We start from the raw sequence: 24,340 nt of genomic DNA, 5'->3' as shown, positions 1-24,340 counted from the left end.
TTTGCAGTTGTATGTAAATGTGTGAATTGTGTCTTTCAGTCACAATGATTCAATCCAGTGTGTCGCTTACAACCCCGTCACACACCAGCTGGCTTCATGCTCCTCTGGAGACTTTGGTGAGTGTGTTACTATGTGGTTATGAAGTAGCGATGATCCGATACCTGGATCTGTATTGGCTCCGATACTGACATTTTAAACCAGATCGGAAATTGGTCCAACGAGCCCTATCTATAATGACAAATTCCATAAAATAACCATAAAAGCACCATTAAGGTAGTCCATATGACTCTCTAGAAGATCTTTGATAGTTTTGTGAATCGCAAAAGAATGTGTTTACAAAGTAAATTATCCAGTAGACTAGTTAACAATAAAGATTTTCTTAATAGGCCACACATTTTCATGTAATTGTTATTTGTTTTGTTAATATTTCATAAAGAAATAATGTGTAGTTAGAGGTTTGTGTTTCTTGACACATTAAAAGATTATTCTAATCACTTCCACAAAGTGAGGTTTTGATATTCTTATCCGATTAATAAAAACAACAGCACTGGTATTGGATCGGGATCCATATCGCCTGATACTGAAAGTTCAGGTATCAGAATCAGATTGGGAGACCAAAATTTGTATTGTTGCATCCCTAGTATGAAGTTGTTGTTTAAATGTAACATGAAACTCCTATTTAACTTCCATAATGTGAGGTGTTTCAGCCTGAAACAAGATATTCGACAAGTAGTGTGGGACTTGATTTTATTCACAAGAATTATCAAGAAGTTGCATTTGTTTTGGTCATGCTTAAGCAAACAGTTTTTTTTATTTAATAATAGCCATGATTGTTTAAGAGGAATGGGCCAAAGTACCTTGAATCAACAAGTACAGAGAATTCTTCATATCTCATATTCTGTCTTGCATCAAAGCTGAAAGTAGACACACTGTATACTGATATTCCGGAATGACACATGCAGGTCTGTGGTCTCCAGAGCAGAAGTCTGTCTCCAAACATAAAGTGAGCAATAAGATCACATGCTGCGGGTGAGTGCTGATCATCTCACAGCGTTCAGCAGCAGCATCATCATAATCATCATCACCGTTACACTTTCATTGTTTTCTCATGTGCATTCTTGTATTGTGATGTCAGCTGGACTAATGATGGGCAGTATTTGGCTCTGGGCATGATGAACGGGGTGGTCAGCATCAGGAACAAGAATGGAGAGGAGAAAGTAAAGATTGAGCGGCCGGGCGGCTCTTCCTCACCCATCTGGTCCATCTCCTGGAACCCTTCCAAGTAAGATTAGAGCAGCTCAAGTTCACACATGTGTTTTAACAGAGGAACCACAGGTAGAGTTCAGCATATTCAATTACATTTATATATTTATATTTTAAATGTGACTTCAAGTGATAGTACACCCAAAAATTAAAATTGTCTCATTATTTACTGACCCTCATGATATCCCAGATGTGTATGACTTACTTTCTATAAAAATAGAAAAATATCTCAGCAGGTCCTTAAAATGCAAGTGAATGAAGATTTTTCTTTTGAAACTCCAAAAATCACAGACAGTCAGCATAAACACCATCCACACGACTCTTTTAAAGTAAGGTCTTCTAAAGTGACACGATTGCTTTTGGTGTGAAAAATATCAATCTTAAAGTTTTTTCTTTACTCTAAAGCATGCAGTAGTAAGTGTGTGTGACGTAAACGCATTGGCATTGTTTATAGACCAATGAAATAAACTAGTGAGAGTGTGAAAAATGGCTAAAGTAAAGCTGGACTGTACTTTAATCTAGACATTCACAGTGCTGAAAGTTCCCAAAAAGTGAAGAACTGCAAATATCAACCGTTTCCTGAGCAACCATTGTGCGGCACCATGATGATTCTAATGCCTGTTTTTTTGTTTCTGGTCTCGAGACACAATGTAAGAACGATTAAACGAGCTATCCAGATGGAGAACAATGACCATTTAAGTTTTTGTTGCTGTAAAATTGTATTTCTGTCATAATTCAAAGTAGTTAATGATATCAGTGTAACTAAGCTCGGGCCATCACTTCATGCCAACTGTCATCTCGACTCTGAAGTATCGGGACTATAGAGCCACATGTTTTTTGACCATTTTTATAAATGTAGTACCTTTAAACATCACATTACACATTAAGAATATACACAGAGGGGAGTGAAAACACTGGTGACCGGAAATTGAAAACAGTCGAATCATGGAACATTGGATATCTGTGAATTCTGGTGAAAAAAGATTCACCAGACATTTTGGAGCATGTTACAATCATCTGCTTTGAAATTACTGTACATAAGAACAAACAATGAAATTCACAGGGTAAAACATCATCATGTGTAGTTGTATTGTTTTCAATATAGCACAATGTGAATATAATTTACAAATCACTCCTTTTTTGTTTTTATTAGCATTTTTCATACTGTCCCAACTTTTTGAAATTGGGGTTGTAGGATTACTCAAGCTCCTGGGAGTTTGCAGTGCTGCAGTAAATTCACTGGAGGGGTGCAGTTTGTTCATGAAACACGAGGAGGAGCTGTTGCACTTGTAATTCTTGTCCAGTTCTGCACACTGACACCTGAAGTGCTTCAGTAGTGAAACATGGATGTGATGCTGCTGTGCAGATACATCTATTAAGTAGTAACATAGGTAGAAACTTACTCTAGAAGTGCGTCATTTGTAGTGTTTTCTAGTCAAACATCACAATTACTATTGCTAGTGTTGAGGGTGAGAAATTAACAGACCTGCAGTGTTTGTGCTACAGACATGAATGAAACCACAAATTGTACAGCTTGATGAGAAGTGTTATTACTTTTCTAAGTGACAAGACTTGCACTTGGCAGGTGATTTAACAGGGTGATAAAAAAGGCCCATAGACTTGCATTGAAAGAGGGTCCCGAGCCATATCTGGAGAGCAGAATATCAGAGAGACTTGTGCTCTTTTGACTTGGGCCAGCAAACAACTGCCCAGAAGACCATTACAACCGCATACACACAGAAGAAACAAAATTCTATTATTTTTAGTTAATTTTTACAACCAAGTTCACTACCAATAAATTCAAGTTGTGTCAACCACATTTATATTAAATCTGTAGTGTGTCCAGAACCAAACTGAACAACTAGTCGTCACTCTCTTTTGATGGCAAATGGTTTTAAAATGGCTATTGGGTGAAACCGTTTTCATGCATGTACAGTTGACGTCAGAAGTTTACATACACTTAGGTTGAAGTCATTAAAACTTTTTTATTTTTTTAACCACTCCACAGATTTAATCTTAGCAAACTATAGTTTTGGCTAGTTATTTACTAGAAACAAAAAATAGGCAATTAGAATCATCATGGTTCCACACAGTGATTGCTCAGGAAAACTGGATATTTGCAGTTCTTTACTTTGTGCATGACACGATTTTTCCAACAATTGATTAGACAGATTTTTAATTGACTAGATCACAATTCCAGTGGATCAGAAGTTTACATACGAAAAGACAAAGTTAATTTTGTCTTTAGGCAGCTTGGAAAAATCCAGAAAATAATGTCAATCCTTTAGACAATTAGCCAATTAGCTTCTGATAGGTGTACTGAATTGAATCTGTACCTGTGGATGTATTTTTAGGCCTACCTTCAAACTCCGTGCCTTTTTGCTTGACATCATGGGAAAATCAAAAGAAATCAGCCAAGACCTCAGAAATAAATTGTGGACCTCCACAAGTCTGGCTCATCCTTTGGGAGCGATTTCCAAACACCTGAAGGTACCACATTCAGCTGTACAAACAATAGTACAAAAGTATAAACACCATGGGACCACACAGTCATCATACCGCTCAGGAAGGAGACTCATTCTGTCTACTAGAGATGAACGTAGTTTGGTGCAAAAAGTGCAAATCAGTCTCAGAACAACAGCACAGGACCTTGTGAAGATGCTGGAGGAAACGGGTAGACAAGTATCTATATCCACAGTAAAATTAGTCCTATATCGACATAACCTGAAAGGCTGCTCAGCCAGGAAGAAACCACTGCTCCAAAACCACCATTAAAAAAGCCAGACTACAGTTTGCAAATGCACATGGGGACAAAGACCTTACTTTTTGGTAAAATGTCCTCTGGTCTAATGAAACAAAATCATCATAATGACCATCATTATGTTTGGAGGAAAAAGGTTTGAGGCTTGCAAGGTGAAGAACACCGTCCCAACAGTGAAGCATGGGGGTGCAGCATCATGTTCTGGGGGTGCTTTGCTGCAGGAGGGACTGGTGCACTTCACAAAATAGATGACATCATGAGGAAGGAAACTTTTATGGATATATTGAAGCAACATCTCAAAACATCAGCCAGGAAGTTAAAGCTAGATCACAAATGGGTCTTCCAAATGGACAATGACCTCAAGCATACCTCCAAAGTTGTGGCAAAATGGCTTAAGGACAAAAAAGTCAAGGTATTGAAGAGACCATCACAAAGTCCTGTCCTCAATCTGATAGAAAGTTTGTGGGCAGAACTGAAAAAGTGTGTGTCAGTTACATCAGTTCTGTCTGGAGGAATGGGCCAAAATTCCAGCAACTTATTGTGAGAAGCTTGTGGAAGGATACCCAAAACATTTGACCCAAGTTAAACAGTTTAAAGGCAATGCTACCAAATACTAACAAAGTGTATGTAAACTTCTGACCCTCTGGGAATGTGATGAAAGAAATAAAAGCTGCAATAAATCATTCTCTACTATTATTCTGACATTTCACATTCTTAAAATAAAGTAGTGATCCTAACTGACCTAAGACAGAGAATGTTTTTTACGATTAAATGTCAGGAATTGTGAATGAATGAGTTTAAATCTATTTGGCTAAAGGTGTATGTAAACTTTTGACTTCAACTATATCTTGTTTACAGTTAAACATTGGTACGGGTAATGCTGTCAATCCTTGCAATTTCCAGAGTTTCTCCTGTATTCGATACACATATTGAACAATAAAATAACAGGATTCACTCCTGCGTTTAAATTTGGCACTCACTTCCAAACTTTGCTGGACCAAACGATAAAATCAAGAGAGAGTGTGTGTGTGTGTGTGTGTGTGTGTGTGTGTGTGTTTCAGGGATGAGCACAATGATATTTTGGCAGTGGCTGATTGGGGACAGAAGCTTTCTTTCTACCAGCTCAGTGGAAAACAGGTCAGTGTGTACTTGGGGAAAAAACAAAAACATACATGTTGTTTCTTACATTGGATAAATACAAATTTCATGTCAGCTTGTCATTTCATACAAATATTAGGCATTTAATAATGGCTAAAAACTTAAGTGCAGAGATTTTAGTTGAAAATTTCAGTCTAGTTAAATAAATATTTTATTTCTTCATGACCATTTTTTCCAAACTTTTTTTTTTTTTTGCTGTACCTTTAATTTTTCTAAATGTAAATGACCTCCGTTATGATTGGCTTACATCAGTGCACTGCTGTTAATCAGGATGGGTCGTATGTTAATGAGCTCATGGTTGTCATATCTTAATCAGTAGGATTTCTGAACAGCTGCCGTGATAAAAGCATCTGCTAATTGATTTAATGTTATGTAAAAAATCAAACTTGAGGCTTGTGAACAACAAAATTATATAAAATGATTGCTCTTCAACATGGTTTTATAATAAGGATGTACACGAGTAATCGAGTACTCGTTCTGCACCAGTGAGTCGAGTATTAAAAATGCTAATTGAATATCGCACAGATTATCCTTTGTGCGTTTGATTGCCTTGAGCAGTGCTGAATTACACTGTATATTCCCTCTGAATCTCTTACCAAATCACATGGTAACATTTGAGTTCACTGGGGGTGCTGTGGATGTGTGTCGTTGAGTTGTTGGATGAGAGAAGATGATGATGGCATCTGTGTTTTGAAAGACATGTGTGGCAATACTTGCAATATTTAGATTCTTATTGAATTCTACTCTGTTTGTATTCGGTTCTTGTTGGATTCATGACTAGCAACGGACAAGAATCTGCTTTAATGGTGCGAAGGTAAACAAGAGAAACTGATGCTTATCCGACAAGTATGTGTGTTAAGTAAGGGATCATGTACAGTCAGCTGGATGTTATCACAAACGCAACAGGTTGATCAGGACCCAGACAAAGCAGTTTATTTTGCAAAAACAACCGGCTGACTGTACATTATTCTGCTTATTACATGGCTACTATCTAAATAAATACATGGACATAAAATATTGATTTGCGCTGAAATTGTGTCATTTATGTGAGAAGAAATGTATTGCTGAACAGTTGAAATCCACCTCCGGTTTGCGTCGGAGTTCTACTGGTGTTTATATAGTAATTGATGTCTCTCTGACTCATTATCCAGCTTATTCCAAGACTACTTCCCAAATAATTAAATAAATGCTCAGGAAACATTCATTTGAGTTTGCACAGTGATTAGAGATGCAGGAAAGATGACTTGAAATACCCGGATGATTGGTTCGATATGTCTTAATCCCCGGATGTGACCCGTTTTACAGCCCGGCGAGTAAATCACTTGTATGCGGTATGTGAGTACATTTCACGCTACGCAACTTAAGTATGTCTTTTAGCAACCGTTGAGTAAATATTAACATTTCACTTGCCAGCGATTGAGTCATGTTGAAGCTCTGAGATCCTTTTACTGAATAAAAAGAAGCTGGATTCAAGGGGCCTGTGTAGCTCAGCGAGTATTGACGTTGACTATCACACCTGGAGTCGTGAGTTCGAATCCAGGGTGTGCTGAGTGACTGCAGCCAGGCCTCCTGAGCAAACAAATTGGTCCGGTTGCTAGGGAGGGTAGAGTCACATGGGGTAAACTCCTCGTGGTGGTGATTAGTGGTTCTCGCTCTCAATGGGGCGTGTGGTGAGTTGTGTGTGGATCGTGGAGAGTAGTATGAGCCTCCACTTGCTTTGAGTCTCCGTTGTGTCATGCACAATGAGTCACATGATGAGATGCGTGGATTGACGGTCTCAGAAGCGGAAGCAACTGAGACTCGTCCTACGCTACCCGGATTAAGGTGAGTAACCGCACCACCAGGAGGACCTACAAAGTAGTGGGAATTGGGCATTACAAATTGGCAGAAAAGGGGATAAAAAAAAGGCTGGATTCAACCTCATCTTTTCCTGCATGCTGTGTCTCATTTAACTCCGAGCATCTGGAACCACACCACGGATGTCACCCAGAGCAGCTCTCTTGAGAGCGCATCAAGATGAACCATGTTTCTATGGAGTTATATATATGCCAAAATTCTGCATGCTCAAAATTATATTTTGAGCGTGCAAAATGATATTTTGAGCACACAAAATGCTCTGTACATGCAAGATGATATTTTGAGTGCACACAGTTATTTTGTATGCGCTTGAACTCAATGTATCTTCTTGCAAAGATTAATAAATTTTTTGCATGTGCAAATCTCACTCATTTTCTCTCCTCATATTCCCTCTGTGTATGCTCAGAACTTAAGACTACTCGTTTGCTTTTTACACCCGTGTTCCAACAAGTCCCGCCTCCTACGTCAGGATTGGCTGTAAAAAGCTACTTACAAGCGCTCTGTGATTGGACATTTGAGGTAGTTACAGCATCCATGATCATCTCCGTGTAAATGAGGCAGAAGAGACTACAGGCACAATGCTCCAAGTTCAGTACACAATTTATATAATGTATGCAGTTATTACAAAATCTAATTACCCCATGGATTATAGACACACTGTCTTATATGTCTTATTTTTTTTTTTATTTAACTTTTTACATTTTGCAGTCTCAAACAATTGAGGTTAATTAAACTGTAAATTTTAATTTTCCCCAAATTATGCCATTTAATACATTTTTCCAGAAGGGTTGTGGTAGAATTCATAAACTTCATAAAAACAGCATACTGAACATTACAAGAGACCCCTGTTGTGGCAAAAAAATTATTAACCAACCATTATCACTGCGTAAGAGACACTCTGACTCAAACAGTCTTTTAAAATGATTTATTCTTACAAGAAGGACCCGGTCATTACACAGGAGTTAATCTGTGCCGTGAGTGAGACAAGGAGGGGAAGGGCTGACTTGTTTTTTATACTCTTTTATCCCAAGGTCTATGACAGAAGCGGATCCTCCCCCTCTGTATTCCTCAGACACAGGGGCATTCCCTTGCAATGACTATTACTGATCAATGAGTATCAACATTTCTACAACACCCCACAGCTATTGAAATATAGGAGAGGACACGCTAAAGAAGACTTTAATCTGGCTACATTTATTTGAATAAACTGCTCTCTCAGAATATCCTGTGGATAGAAGTCAAATTAAGTTCCCCAAAACTACACTATTAAGTTACACTTGGGAGAGTTACACATGGGAGAGATTAAATGAATATAATTGCAGATGAAAGTGGTAGTTGACATGGCCAAGCTAGTAGCTACGTAACTTGGTAACCTAGATGACCAAATACTAATAAAGACCAAACTAAGAGAAATATCCAGATATAGCTAGCTAGTAAGCCTATTGGCAGTGTACAGACTAAAAATTATATATCATAAATGTTAAACAAATACATTTTAAGTCAACAAAAGACCTGCTTTCACGTGGTCATAGTGTGTTACACATTTCCTTTCTTGAAAACAAACTATCCCCTTCTCCTCTTCATCTTGTTTGTATTAGCAGTATGATCTGTGGTCAAGCTAGCCAATCAAAATGTACCACCTCATCTCTGAATGGCTCAAAGTGAATTCATCTTTGCAAGAAAAATTGCTTTACAAAACCGAGATCACGCACGTGCCAAATACATTTTTGCGCACTCAAAGTATAATTTTGTGTTAGCAGAATCGTGGCACACATTTGACTCAATACATCTCAAGTGCTGTGATGTACGGGTGACAAATGCTTGTATCATTATTGAAAATGCAATTTCATGACATCATATAAATTGATAGAATGTGAAATTTGTGATTAAAATGATAAGGTGAAATATAAAATGTACAGTATACTCTATTGCTGAAGTCATGTATATGAGGCCCCCATTCTCAGTTTGCTTGATATGTTTTTAGTGGCATTACGCTTGCATGACATCAAAAGTCTGACATCAACATGACCGTAGAGGGTTGTGTGGAATACATTTTCATAACACTGACTAAGTGAATTTTTTTAAAAAGCCAACTTTCACCACTTGTTTTCTGAACAAGAACATGAGAAATAATATAAAATTGATGTTATTAAAACTGCTGTTGTCCAGAACAGTGGAGGTATTTAAGGGCCTCATCGGTGAGGAAACACATGCTCTGTGTGAGTGAACATGCGTTGTAGAGGTCTGACATCTGTAGACAACACAATGTGGACCATTTAGGAAAGAACTGCACAGGCTTTGATGTAAGAGGCTGAAATATGACACATGATCTCTCTGCTTGCTTTCTCATTCTGCCTCTGTTTTGCCCTTTATCATCATGTTTTCAGCTTGTTCTGTCTCACTCACACTTGAAAAATATTTTCACTCGCACTGAACCCTCTCATGTTTCTGAAAACACAGTTTAACAGGATAGTTCACCCAAAGATTTAAATTCTGCCATCATTTACTTGCCATCGTGGCGTTCAAAACCCAAATGATGTTTTGAGGCTCGGTGATTTGGAGTTGCTGTGGAGATGGTTATCTCATGGCAAACTTTTCAGAGAAATAGATCATTAATAAATGTTTTATTAGGCTTTTATAGTTCTTAAGTGTAAGTCTTAATGTATTTCCAATTCCATCCATCCATCCATCCATCGTCAACCGCTTATCCTGTGTACAGGGTCGCGGGGGGCTGGAGCCTATCCCAGCTAACATTGGGCGAAAGGCGGGGGACACCCTGGACAGGTCGCCAGTGTATTTCCAATTCATTACATATAAATATATAAATATTTTGTTTATTAATGATCCCTTTATTTTCTCATAAACACTTTAAAAGGGGGTTGCTGGGTCTCATGCCATCCCAGATGTGTATGACATTCTTCTGCAGAACACAAAAGATTTTTAGAAGAATATTTCAGCTCTGTAGGTCCATACAATGCAAGTGAATGGTACTGGAGAAGTACTTTGAAGCTCTAAAAGCACATACAAGGAGCATAAAAGTAATCCGTAAGATCCAGTGGTTTAAGCCATGCCTTCTGAAGTGATATGATAGATGTGGGAGAGGAAACAATCAATATATAATTCCTTTTTACTATTAATTCTCCTATTTGCCCAGTTGCTGTATGCACAAAAATGTGAATTGCCAAAAAACAAAAGAAGAATGTGAGAGTGAACATGGAGATTTATAGTACAAATTGACTTAATTATGAATCCGCTTCTCACCCACACCTATCATATCCCTTCTGAAGACATGGATTAATCCAATTGATTCATATGGATAACTTTTATGCTGCCTTTATGTGCTTTTTGGAGCTTTCAAGTTTTGGTCACCAATCACTTGCATTGTATGGACCTACTGAGCTGAAATATTCTTCTAAAATCGCCAAAAGTCTAAAATGACATGAGAGTGAGTAAATGATGACAAATTCTGCTTTTACTAAAAAAAGTGTAAGGGCGTGTAGGAGACTAGCTGATTGTTTTTTGGCAGTGGAATATCACATGATTTATGACACTGTCCAGGATTTCAGATGGTGACTGGACTTTACATGGCATCACATAGAAAACATTTCACAGGCTTATGTCTTTTAATGTGCTAAAAGAACACACTGGTCTGGCTGCTGTGGGTTACAGGATGCTTTGTCATCTTTTAGTAGTATGTTTGTTCTTTTAGTGTTTTTGGCAGGCTACATGCAGTTTAAGTGCTCCTAAATCCGATCGAATCATTACTTGTTTAATGTAATATTGTCCTAGTGTGTTTGCATTTCTAATAACTTTACAAATTGTACAAGAAGTTTATGAACTAGCGAATAAAGGTTTGCTGTTTTATTTCAAACAATAGTGCTGAAGATTGTGAGTGACTCATTTTAAAATGTCATAAAAGTATTAAAACGACTACACCATATTTGTCTCTTTCCTCCAGTCTAGAATGAATGCTGTTCTTTTGTCTTTTGCAGATAGGGAAGGACCGGCAGCTGAACTTTGACCCCTGCTGTGTGAGCTTCTTCTCTAAGGGCGAGTACATCGTGATGGGCGGCTCTGATAAACAGGCGTCGCTCTACACTAAAGACGGTGTTCGACTCGGCACAATCGGCGAACAGAACTCCTGGGTCTGGACCTGCCACGTCAAACCAGACTCCAATTATGTGGTCAGATTTATTGAATTATTCATCGGATAGTTGATGAATCTCACAAAAACATGTCTAGGTCACATTTCACCCTACAATCGTAGGGAAAATGTGTGTTTTGCATAAAGATCAATACATTTCCTTTGGATTGTGACATTATTTTCATGACCATTAAACACCCCCACCTTCCATTCCAATTCTCTTCATAATGCTAAAAATCCCAGCTTAATATGCAAAGACAACTATAAATAAGCCATTTATAGATACATTTTCTCAAGACAACAACATTGACTCGACCAATGGTGTGAGTTGTGGGTGGGACTAAGATGAGGATGTATTTGGAAAGCTGTTTGGAAACTAATGTTTATTTTTTCAATTGCATTCGGTGCCACAGAAATGACACTCTTCAGCTTTAAGTATTTAAACATCTTATCGTGAGAATTAAGCAACAGTTTTCCTGCGGATACTTAAAATGTATTGTACATTTATTGCATTGTATAAAGTTTATAATACTTTTCTCTGTGTGTAATATAAAGAAATGCCTACAAAAATATATGAAATCCATAAAAGTAAATCATGTCATATATGCACTACATGTGTTTGTAATGTTCAGTCATAATACGAAGAATGTGATTTCTGTATTTTGAACTGCAAGTAACCTTTCTCCCACTTTAACGGTCATGTTATCATACACACACACACACACACACACACACACACACACAGTTGTGGCCAAAAATATTGGCACCCTTGGTAAATGAGCAAAGAAGTCTCTGAAAAAGTTGTCTTTATTGTTTATCCTTTTGATCTTTCAAAATAGTCACAAAAATACAACCTTTCATTGAAGTGACTGTTCAGCCATGACTTCCTGTCTCACAGGGTATAAATATGAGGTAAGACTAAAGAATACAGGCATGTTGTGTGGCAAAAGGATGTTGAGCTTCACAAAAAAGGAAGTGGCTATAAGAAACTAGCTAAAGCATTGAAAATACCCATTTCCAATATCAGGGCAATCATTAAGAAGTTCCAATCAACTGGAGATGTTACGGATCGGCCTGTAAGAGGATGTGTGTCTATATTGTCTCCACGCGGAGGATGGTTCGAGTGGCCAAAAATTCTCCAAGGATCACAGCTGGAGAATTGCTGAAATTAGTTGGGTCTTGGGGTCAGAAAGTGTCCAAAACTATGTCACCAACATCACAGGTTGATTAAGAGAGGTTCAATAAAAATGCATCCGCTCTCATCCAACAACAAACCCAAGCATCTTCAGTTTGCCAGACACTACTGGAACTTCAAATGGAACCGATAAATTCCATGGTCAGATAAAACAAAAATAGAGCTTTTTAGCAGTAAACACCGGAGATGGGTTTGGGGCACACCGAGAGAGAGATAGCCATATAGAAAATTGCTTCATGTCCATGGTTACATATGGTGGAGGATCTTTAACATCGTGGGCATATTTTTCTGCCAGAGGTCCTGGACATCTTATTCAGATACATGGCATAACAGACTCTCAAATACCAACAGATAAAAAATCTAAACCTGGCTGCCTATGCCAGAAAGCTAACAATGGGCCCTGGTTGGATCTTCCAGCAGGACAGTGATCCAAATCAAACATCAAAATCAACACAAAAATGGTTCAATGACCGCAAAATCAAGGTTCTGCTATGGCCATCACAGTCCCCTGACCTGAACCCCAAAGAAAACCTGTGGGGTGCACTGAAGAGGAGAGTCCACCAACATGGACCTCTGAATATGAAGGATCTGAATGGAGTTTCTGTCTGGAGGAATGATCTCAGATCACTTGCCATGTGTTCTTAAACCTCATTAAGCATTATAGAAGTCTTAAAGCTGTCCTCATGCAAAGGGAGGTTGAACAAAGTATTGAATAAAAGGGTGCCAATAATTGTGTCTCACATATAATTGTCAAAAATATAATTTTTTTGATATCCATTAGATGATAGATTGCTGTGAATATGTTGAATGAAAGATGAAAAGGATAAACAATAAAGATTTTTTTTTTTTTACCAAGGGTGCTAATATTTATGGCCACAACTGTATATTATCTTTGTACAAATTTGTAATAAATAATTCCTACAAAAACTGTGATCTGATGACAAAAGTTGAGAAAGTGACAAAATATCAATATTGGCCTAAATATTTCATGTCAGTGCATCCCAAAGGGAAATGAGAATTTGGCATAAAAATGGGCTTTATTTGCATGAAAGTAAGGCAAAAAAAAAAAACTTGTTCCTTAAAATAGGCTTCATGTTTCTTTTGATTTTGGGTGGAAATATGGCCTGGGCCTTGTTTCACAAAAGCATTGTAAACCTAATTGGGTCATAAAAATGACCATACGAATCATCTGACTATTACGGGCTGAAGTTTTATTATCGTAACTGAAGTAGTACTTGAAAACTGTTGTAAATCAACGAGTACTCTGGACTAATTGTAGAGCGCTTAAGAGCATCGCAAGCACACAAACTTATGCAGACACCTGCAAGTGAAGTCTATACAATGTTGAGATTCTTACACTTTATGCAGTTGTGATACTTTAATTTGACATTTTGTTGATTTTTATTGAAATAGAATATGTTTATACTGGTCCGCTTACATCAGTTAGTCTATATAGGCCTATTTTATAATCTTATAATAAATATAATTATATGGTTTAATTTTTTGTTTTTTTATATATATATTCATTTAAAAGATTTAATTAAAGAAAGACAAAATAATTTGGTCTAAATCAATAAAACTACCCACAGATATGTGTGCATGTCCACAGTGTCCTGTTGTGAACTTGCAATAGGCCTTCTGCCAACATGATAAACCTCATTATATTTTGGATATTCTTCACTGATCCTGCAGCTTACACTTCGGCCCACAGATGAACGAAACATTGGAAATGTGTATTTGATGTTCAAAGCAGTGATTGGGTGTACAAATAATAGATTGAACTGCATCAAACATATAAACATATCCTGTAGTTTTTTTATATTTGTATTTAAGTAGTTTGATTTATTAAAACAATAACTTTATACATTTCCCAGCAGGGTTAATTACATGTATTTAAAACGTTACATGCCAATAACAATGACGAGTGATACTACACGGTCACATTTCAGCACTTCACACAAGGACAGCGACTCTTTGCACTTTAACTCTTTAAGAAGCACTGAAAGTGCATCGTTGCACGCTCATGCTAAGTGCAGTTTTGGGAAACGCACATGAAAAGTAAAAAGCGTTCATAACCGCACGAAGAGAACGCTCGTAAGAGCTAAGATTCATTGTTATCGGCAAATGGGTCCCTGGGCATGCTCTTGACAGGTTTGATGAGATTCACCCAGCGCTTCATTTAAATGAATAACCAAATCTTTGTGGTAGCACTGAAGCAACATGCCTCTATTTAAAGGAGTTTTCCATTAATAGTAAGACCGATAAGAAGTGTTAAATCTTACAGTGCATGCCTAATCACACAATAAGATGTGTGAGACTGAGAGCTAATCAGTGATGTGAATATTATGTCTGGACTGAAAATCTCAGCTAAAACAGTCACAAACATTGGAAAACGGGAAGATCCAAAAATGATCTGTGGTGTCCACCTTCTTGTAGTTTTGTTTGCATCACTTCTATTTGTATCATTTTCACCACTTTCATAGATATGTTAATGTATGATAGTGATTGACTTGAGCTGTTAGTTCAGTTTTGTAGTTTGATGGGACAGCAGGCTGTGTGATTGTTTAACTTGTTGTTGTGTTGTTCAGGTTTTGGGTTGTCAGGATGGAACGATAGCATTCTTTCAGATCATCTTCAGCACTGTACATGGGTTATATAAGGACCGCTATGCCTACAGGGACAGTATGACGGATGTCATCGTACAGCACCTCATCACTGAGCAGAAAGGTGAAAATCTCCAATAGCTCTCACGCTGTCGCCTCAAGTCATGCAAACTAATCGTACTTGGATATGCTTCTTTGAAATAAATGAAATGTTTATTAAAGCTGCAGCACGTTTTGTCAGTCAGACGTAGGAACTTCTATCGGTTCCTATGATCATGGAAAACCTAGAAATATCAGGGAATGGCATGGAAATTTCTATAGGTTGGAGCTTCAGTAGAGGAGAATGTAGTGATGCCCAATTTGTGAGTTGGTTCTTAGCAGTTATTTGGTCAAAATGTTCACCATATTCATTGGTCTGAGTGATTTATTAGCAAGTCTAGCAAGCATATTATTTTTATATAGTCTCAAATTTTCAAGAAATAAATACATATTTAATTTTAAACACTTAAATGCTTTAAATAGATGGTTGTTTGAGCCAGTTGTCAACTGTACACATTATCTGTGTTTGTACTTGCATTTTATAATGTAATGAGATCAAGGTTTCTTTCTCTCCATTTTCTCCCATTTTGATCAACTTTACCCTCCCAGTGCGGATTAAGTGCCGTGAGCTGGTGAAAAAGATCGCCATCTACCGCAGCAGACTGGCTATTCAGCTACCAGAGAAGATTCTTATCTACGAGCTTTACTCTGACGACTCCTCTGACATGCATTACAGAGTCAAAGAGAAAATCTGCAGACAATTCAAGTGCAACTTGCTTGTCGTCTGCTCACAACACATCATCCTCTGTCAGGTAAAGAGTGCAGCAAAACACCTTATTAAATCTACACCATGTACGATTTTTTTTTGTTAGAAATGAACAAAATTTTATTAATGAGTGAGTACACCAAAAACTCGTCTTCCAAACCAAGTTTTGGCCTTGGTTTGGCCTCAATTCACTACGGTAAGTCTACAATAGAGATTTTTATTTAGAGCTGTCAGGCCGGATTTGGGGCGAAATCGTAGGCATACGTTATTCGTCCTTGCGTGTATGTGAGCTCAGAAAGAAGGTCCGGCTGTGGCGTGACTCGCGCAAGTGTCGGAGAATTGGGAAGCAAGTGCAACAGCTGTTCAGCAGCGGAGAGGAGAGAAATCCCTCTCCTCATGGTTTTTAAACTTTTTGGTGAAGTTGTTTACCTGCTGTAATGCGTGAATATGTTTTCTGGTAGGGTTGTTATTTGAGGTCGACCGATTAATCGGCTGATTTTTTTGAATTTTTTACATAATCGGCATCGGCCGATATCCACGCATATCAAGCCGATTATTAGGCAGGTGCATCTGTAGGCAGCCTAGTGTTGTTGTGGAACACGTGTTCGACGCACGCTGCCCCTAGAGTCATTTTCCAGCAGAGTGAGCAGACCTCATCCAGTGCTAAGTTCCTTGGAGAAAACGGTAAGGATTACATTTGTATAACTTCTTTATATTTAATTAAAAACTTGTGATATGTTACTGCCAACGTCAAGAAAAAACGTGACAAACGCGATAGTTGACATGACGTTCGGCTACTTTGGATATTGATAGCGTAGTTGAAGTTGCATTATCACAGCAGAAGGGTTGCTATCATGTCACAATAAGTAAGCAAGAATTTTGCAATTACAGATAGTGAATCTGAGACTTTTATTTGTTCTGTTTGTGTCTTATATTTGAGAGGGTTGTCACTCAATGCAGATAAATAAGTAAAAAAAAAGATACCAAAGCACTATAGGCTATTGAAGGACTGGCTTTGGTAAGCTCGGATGTTATCGGTTCTGCTGTCGGTACTGGAGAAATTAAGAAAATACATTCTTTATTGCTATAAAGAGAAAGTTATTTTATCTCGCCAGCTATTTCTATGTATAATAATATGAAACCATTTGTCTGTGATGCAATTTAGCTATTCACAGTCAGAGAGAGAGAGAGAGAGAGAGAGAGAGAGAGAGAGATCTCGCTCACGCGGTGCCACAGCGAGCACAAAACGAGCCCTGCTTAATGAGTGACAGAACTAAACATTCAAACATAGCCTGGTTTAGATCTGTGATTATTAGTCTGATTTTATTTTAGATTTCAGCCTTCCAAAGATTATAAAAAGAATATTTATACATAAGCCGCATTCTGTCTAGCACAACTTCCTTCCCTTCACAGCGGTGCACTGACATTTCTCCCTAAAACTCAAACTTAACGTCAGAATCAGCATGATCGGTGACTGTTGTAAAATGCAGTCTAGCTACTGTTGCTAAATTGCGGGACGCGTTTAATAATAAAAAGAGCGCAAGAGATACCGTTCCCAAGGCGGCAGGCTCCGAAACAGACCGCAAAGAGACAAGCAAAGTATAGGCTACTTTGGGTTTCATGTGCGCGTCTAAACGATCAACTATACACAAAAATATGTCAAAACGACCGGCTTGGAGATTCACTTAAACACAGTTTATGTCTTAAATGGACGTAGTTATGGAAATAGTTGGGAGAAAATATGCTGCATCAGGAGCCTATTAGACTCGGTCTTAAAGGGGAAGCAGTCTATTAAACATGTGACGATTGAGCCATTACTGCGAATCAAACAACAAAAGGCAAAGAGAAAATCACTTACAGCTCTTGAATGAATAACTTCTGCATTAATAAGCATTAATCTATCTATGATAAACTATGCAGTGTTATTTTACAATTTATTACTTTATTAGATTTCTTTTTAGACCACACCTGAACAGTAATGTTAGTAGACCTTCCTGAAATTAAATCACTGTGCCTATATAATATTTATCTTTGTGTAATATATATATATATATATATAACAAAAAGAACCGTTAAGAATACCGTTAAAGTACCGTACTGATAAGCAGTATCGGTAAGAGTAGTAATACCATTAAAACCTTAACGATACCATCCCTAGTTATGCCTGTGCTTCTCTTGGATGCTCTGAATATTGGATTACGTGTCTGGATTGCCCCTTAATTAAAGCTGCATTTGGATCTCAACCTTCGTGTCACGGAGCAGTTCGTAACACCTGCTTTGTTTATTTAATATATTTGTTATACATTATTTATACAATATGTTTTTACATTATACATTTTTAATTTTAAGTGTACAAGTGCAGATTGGTCAAGTGTTCAATAAATGTATTTGTTGAGAAATTTTGTCTATCTTAAGTAATTATTTGTGTCACATTTTATCTTTCAAATAAAAGGTTCAAATAAGAGGTTAAAAACAAGAACATATCGGCCAAAATAAATCGGCAGCATTAATCGGCCATCGGCCGACCCGGATTTCAAAAGATTGGCATCGGCCTGAAAAAAACAATATCGGTCGACCTCTAGTAGTTATGCTTTAATTAAATAGAATGAGTAATGATTGCAGTGTGTTATAAGTTTAATTTTTTTCCAGGAAGATTCTGTTACATGTTTTCTAATATTCATGAGTATATTATAACAGTGCTGCAGTTTCGAGATTCCCAAAGTGTGTGTCTCAAGTATGTGTGGGCTGCTGTTTTCTTTTTACCTCAGTCACAGAAATGCACAAGTTCAAAGTATTTTTGGAGTAATAAATTAGTGTACAGACACTTTTTTTCCTTTATAAACAACTTGAGATGAGCAAAAAGTAAATTCATGGGGATCTTTTTAATGTATTGATTTCATTGCACAGTAATTGTTACAAGGAGAGAGGTCTCAGGAGCAGGATCTAAACGCAGCTTAAAAGTATTTAATAAAATAAACAAAGTACAGATTAATGGGGTAAATACAGGAACAAAAGAAACATCCACAAAGGAACAGAGAAAACATGAAGAATGAGAATGGGTCAAGAACAGGAGGTCAAAACGCATAACAACTGACAAGGAATGAGCAAACAATAGGGCATTATATACAAAAAGACTAATGAGTAAATAAAACACTGGTGAGGACAATGGAAGACAGCTGGCACTGATGAGGGCAGGGAATTATGGGAAGAGTAGTCCATGGGGACAGATGACAGAGGAAAAACACAGGGCAGACAACAGTGAATCATGACATTCGGGGCACAAGAGACAAGGGGATGAGAGAAACCGGGTAAAGACAGGGAGGCGGGGCCAAGATGGAGCTGGAGACCAGAGCAGATCAGATCAGGCGGAAAGCCATGAGACCAGGGAGACCAGAGCAGATCAGGTGGTCGGCCGAGAGACCAAGGGGACTAAAGCAGATCAGGCGGACAGCCATGAGACCAGGGAGACAAGAGCAGATTTGGTGGATGGCTGAGAGACCAAGGAGACCTGAGCAGATCAGGCGGATGGCCAGGAGACCAAGGAGACCTGAGCAGATCAGGCAGACGGCCAGGAGACCACCTCAGGTTATGGACTGGATCAGAAGGTCTGGTTGGCGGCCACAGGGCTGAAACAGGGTCAAGAGGCCTGGGTGGTGACTAGAGACTAGAGCCACAGAAGAGGCTAAGTCTTAGAAGGCGGAGTAGTGGCAGGCTCGAAGGGTGATGCCGGGGAAGGCGGAGCCATGGCAGGCTCGAAGGGTGATGCCGTGGAAGGCGAGCTGTGGTAGGCTCGAGGGGCGAAGCCGTAGAAGGCGAAGCTGTGGCATGCTCAAGGGGCAAAGCCGTAGAAGGCGGAGCCATGGCAGGCTTGAGGGGCAAAGCCGTAGAAGGCAGAGCCGTGGGAGGATCGGGAGTCCAGGATGACTGGGAAATGACCTCAGTGTTTGTGAACATGAGCAGAGTCTCGGGAGTGACCTCTGTGTTCATGGGCATGGACAGAGACTCGGAAACTACCTCTGTTGTCGTAGTTGGCAGCGCAGGCTGTGGGAAGGGTGAGGCTGGTAACGCTGCCTCTGGATCAGATGAAGCTTCCAGCTCGATAGTCGGAGCAGGCATGGGCGTTGGCTCGTTGGCCGTGGCAGGCGTTTTCCATGGAAGGCGTGGGCGTTGACTCGTTGGCCATGTCAGATAGGAGTACTGACAAGCTGTGAGGAAGGGTCTTCATGACCCTTCGCACTGACATCAGTGGTGGGTCATTTAACTTGTAGACAATGGCCGGGAAGGTCTTCAAGCAGGAAGTCGCGGAAGGCAAGGTTATGACAACTCGGATTAGATTGGGGCATAGTGTGGAGCAGACTCAAACTTGAAAGGGACATGGAGTGGAGCAGGCTGAGGCATTGCTGTGACATGGCATGGAGCAGGCTGAGGTGTTTCTGTGACATGGCATGTAGCAGGCTGAGGCGTGGCGGTGACATTGCATGGATCGGACTCAGGCGTGGAAGACTCGAAAACCAGAATAGTGATTGATTGAGGTGGATCCGCTGAAGCGAATGTCTACATATTCTTCCCACGTGTAATCTCTGGTCACCAGCAACTCCCTCCACGGGTGTGCGATGAGACCGATAGAGTACATGGACTTCAGGGTTCAGTCGGAAATGTCTGTTCACTTGGCAAAGACACAAAACAGATGGGAATATTCCGGGATGGGTATGTTAGCTCGGGTCAACCGAATGAAGGCTGCAGCTAGATCCATTTTGGTAGGTCAGTTGTTCTGTTACAAGGTGGGAGGTCACAGGAGCAGGATCTAAATGTATTTAATAAAATAAACCAAGTACAGATTAACATGACAGAGGCAAAACATAAGGCAGACAACAGTGAATTGGTACAGTAATGTGTTGTATGTTCATTTGTTTAGCATTTAACCAACTCTCTGTTGTAACTTTACTTCCAAATAAACTATTAAACTTTTTATTGTGATATTGCATATTTCTGTGAATTATTTTCATGCTCTAATGAATTTTTATCATTATTAAATCCTCGTTTTGTGTTTTTATATTACAGTGTTATTGTTTGAAGTGCATAGACCTACTGTTGTAGTAGTTAGTACAATTTGCTTGCATTCTCCACTGAGGCTGTAGATTGTAATATATAAATATAGTGTTTTAAATTGAACTCAGATCAGCCATTTCACAATTTCACCTCTTAAATATATATATATATATATATATATATATATATATATATATATATATATATATATATATATTTATGTAGTACAATACAACCATTAATGTGTATTGTGAAATGGATAAAACACTTTAATACTCCTATTAAAATGTAATTAAAAGTGTTGTTTATCTTCCTCAAAGTAAGTTATATCAGTTATAAATGTTTAAGTTAATAACATAATATCAACATGAAAATAGCTCATCATGACAAGAGCAGTGCCGAATCACAACTGACATGAAGTGTTCTTCCGCAAGTAACTTGCAGTTTTATGTTCAAAAGTTACATAGTGTAGCTTTAGGTGTAATCTAATTACATTTGATTCAAAGTAGTGTAACACATTACAGTTTTAATTCTTATCAATAGATTACAGTTACTGACTTTCAATTAAGGTAATTACTTTTAAGCACATTACTTGGTTACACATATTTCTTAAATAATATTATTTACAGTATGTATTATACATTTAAAATATTAACTATGTTCATTTGTACATCTGTTTGTGTTTTTGTGAGAATATAGACATTATTTCGAACTCGTTGACCGGAAAAAAAATCTTCTGTGAACAGTGTATTAGAAAGTATCCCAACAATAAAAATTCTCTCATGATTTACTCACCATCTTGTTATCCCAGATGTGTAAGACTTTCTTTCAAAACACAAATGAACTTTTGGTCCACACAATGCATGTGAATGGTGACCAAAACTCTGGAGGTCCAAGAATAACAAGTCAGCATATAAATAATCCATAAGACTCCAGTGGTTTAATCCATGTCTTCAGAAGTGATATGATAGGTGTTGGTGAGAAACAGATAAATATTTAAATCCTTTTTTTACTATCAATTCTCCTCCCTGCCTTGTAGTTGGTGAATACAAAGAATACAAATGGATTACTTTTATGCTGGTTTTGTCATTTTTAGACCTTCAAAGTTCTAGTCACCATTTACTTGCATTGTATGGATCTACGGAGCTGAAATATTCTTCTAATAATCTTCAATTGAGTTCTGCAGAAGAAAGAAAGTCACACACATTTCGGATGGCATGAGGGTGAGTAAATAATTTTTAGGTGAACTATACCTTTAAAAGTTATTAGAATATGTGATTACTTTTCACTGAAGTATTTAGTAGAGTCATTTGTTTACAATTCTTCAGAAATCTTAATAGTCCTAGAAATAGGCTTGATTTTGTTTTTTTTATTAGAAAATAGATTTTTTTTCTTTTGATTTTGAGGTGAAATGTGACCTGGACATGTCCTTGACAGGTTTCATAATATTCCTATGATTTTGGTAACTGTACACAGTGTTACTCTTTGAGAAACCCTAATCTGAAGTGACAGGCATGATTGCGGGGTTACAGTACAATGTTATATGAGGCTGCTTTAGTTCCTCTTGGTGTAGACAGCTTGGCGTCATTGTGGAACCAAACAATTTTCCAACAGAACACCAATGTGTCTATGTTTGATCTCTTATGAAAGGCATGTGGTCATGCATAAGAGTTATCAAACACACAGAACAGCAGACTGAATGAAAGTCTTGTATTTGATGGTCAGGTCAGAACCATGACCTCTGAGTCTTTTCAAATGTTGTGTGTTGTGATATGAACGATCCCATTCAAAATAAAAAATGCCTCCTAATCACTGCACCGCTCCCATCAGCAGTGGCAGATATCAATTTGTTTCAGTTTTATTTATATAATTCATTTAATTCGTTAAACTCTGATACATTTTTGTGCTGCAAAATATCTCAAATTGAAAAGTCTTATTTCATTCCACTAGATTGCAACAAATGCTAGAAACCATTTTTTTTGTTCTCTATCACATTCCATCACAATATATAGATCTGAAATGTAGGTGGCGCTCTAATGTACCTCAGCACTCACAGATGTGCTCGTCCATAGACATTCAGTCTAATTTTCAGTTTATGCATCTCATTGTTTCATTGAATATCTCGGCCTCTGAGTGGACTAGAAGCTCAATCTTGGTTCACTTCTTTGCGAATATATAAAGCTTTTTATCATAAATAGTGTAAAACATATTTTTATGAAGATTTGTTTAGCATGCTTTTCCTGCTGGACATCTAAGATATAACATTGGATTATTAAGACAAGCAAGCTTACAGACAAGTCAAAAATGGCTCATGTTTTTGACAACTACCTAAGGTAAACACAGAGATAAAGTTTTTAGCTATTTGGGGCTTACAGGAGCAATGATCAATGAGATGTTTGTATTTGATGATATGCAGAAATCATATTTCATTTTGTGAAATCTTTTGAACTGAGTTTAGGGCTGCATTAATATAAATAGACTGTATATACACATTCCTAAGAATGAGAGCTTTCATTTGATATATGACTTGTCCATTTAAGTGCCATGTTAATAACTTTTTTTTATATTCATGTTAATATTTCTACCCCATTACCTCTAGGGGGTGCTAAAATGTGACCCAAATGATTTCAGGACTTTTGTTATTTTATGTAACTTAAATGCAAAAGAGATGCTTTCAAACGATACCTCATACGCCTGACCTATATATACGGGGACTTTTTTGGTGAAATACAGCCATGGCCAAAAGTATTGGCAGTGACATACATTTTGTGTTTCACAAAGGTTTCTTGTTGTGGTGTTGATTCATATTGTTTCTAGATTATTGTGTAGAGTGATCAGGTGCATTTTAAATAATTGCAAAAAGCTGCATTGGCCAAAAAATTGAACTTTATCACAAAAACCCAAATTTCACAGTTTTTTGGCCCTGGCACAAATTGACAGCTAACATCATTTCACTAATCATATCAGCAGCACCTGGGAAAGTGAACGAGTACTAGTCAGGTGAAATCACTCTATCATTCTGATTGGATTATAAGAGCAGACTATTTGCTATAAAAGGAGGGAAGAAGTGCTTCCAATCATTGTGTTCTTGTTCGCAATGGTTACCTCTAAATAAAGACGTGCAGCCATCATCACTTTGGATCAAAATGGCCTCATATGCAAGTAAATTGCTGCAAAGAATATTGCACCTGAAAGAACCATTTACTGGATCATCAAGAACTTTGAGGAGAGAGGTTCAACTGCAGTGAAGAAGGCTTCAGGACGTCCCAGAGTGTCCAGCAAGCGCCAGGACCGTCTCCTCCTGAGGAGTCAGCTATGGAATCGTGTCACGAGAAGAAAAGGTGAACGCTACCATGAGTCCTGTGTCGTGCCATCAGTGAAGCATCCTGAGACATCCATGTGTGGGGTTGCTTTTCATCACAGGGAGTGGGCTCTCTCACAATTCTGCCCAAAAACACTGCCATGAATAAAGAATGGTATCAAAACATCCTGCAAGAGCAACTTC

General features: G+C 38.1%; 1 protein-coding gene across 2 annotated transcripts in view; it reads left to right on the top strand.

Annotated features, from left to right (window-relative positions):
* The window catches only part of LOC127630936 (intraflagellar transport protein 122 homolog), an 81,364-nt gene that overhangs the window by 8,854 nt on the left and 48,170 nt on the right, over positions 1-24,340 (top strand). For both annotated transcript variants that reach the window (XM_052108826.1, XM_052108825.1), the window contains exons 5-11: positions 40-116; positions 963-1,029; positions 1,136-1,282; positions 5,086-5,161; positions 11,032-11,223; positions 14,967-15,105; positions 15,630-15,832. In XM_052108826.1, coding sequence (XP_051964786.1) covers positions 40-116; positions 963-1,029; positions 1,136-1,282; positions 5,086-5,161; positions 11,032-11,223; positions 14,967-15,105; positions 15,630-15,832 — 901 coding nt within the window. The remainder of the gene's footprint in view (positions 1-39; positions 117-962; positions 1,030-1,135; positions 1,283-5,085; positions 5,162-11,031; positions 11,224-14,966; positions 15,106-15,629; positions 15,833-24,340) is intronic.

This window comes from Xyrauchen texanus, chromosome 37 (genome assembly GCF_025860055.1).
Source record: "Xyrauchen texanus isolate HMW12.3.18 chromosome 37, RBS_HiC_50CHRs, whole genome shotgun sequence".
Classification (NCBI taxonomy): Eukaryota; Metazoa; Chordata; class Actinopteri; order Cypriniformes; family Catostomidae; genus Xyrauchen; species Xyrauchen texanus.
The sequence above is the reverse complement of the archived record's forward strand: the minus strand, read 5'-3'. Positions and strand labels throughout refer to the sequence as shown.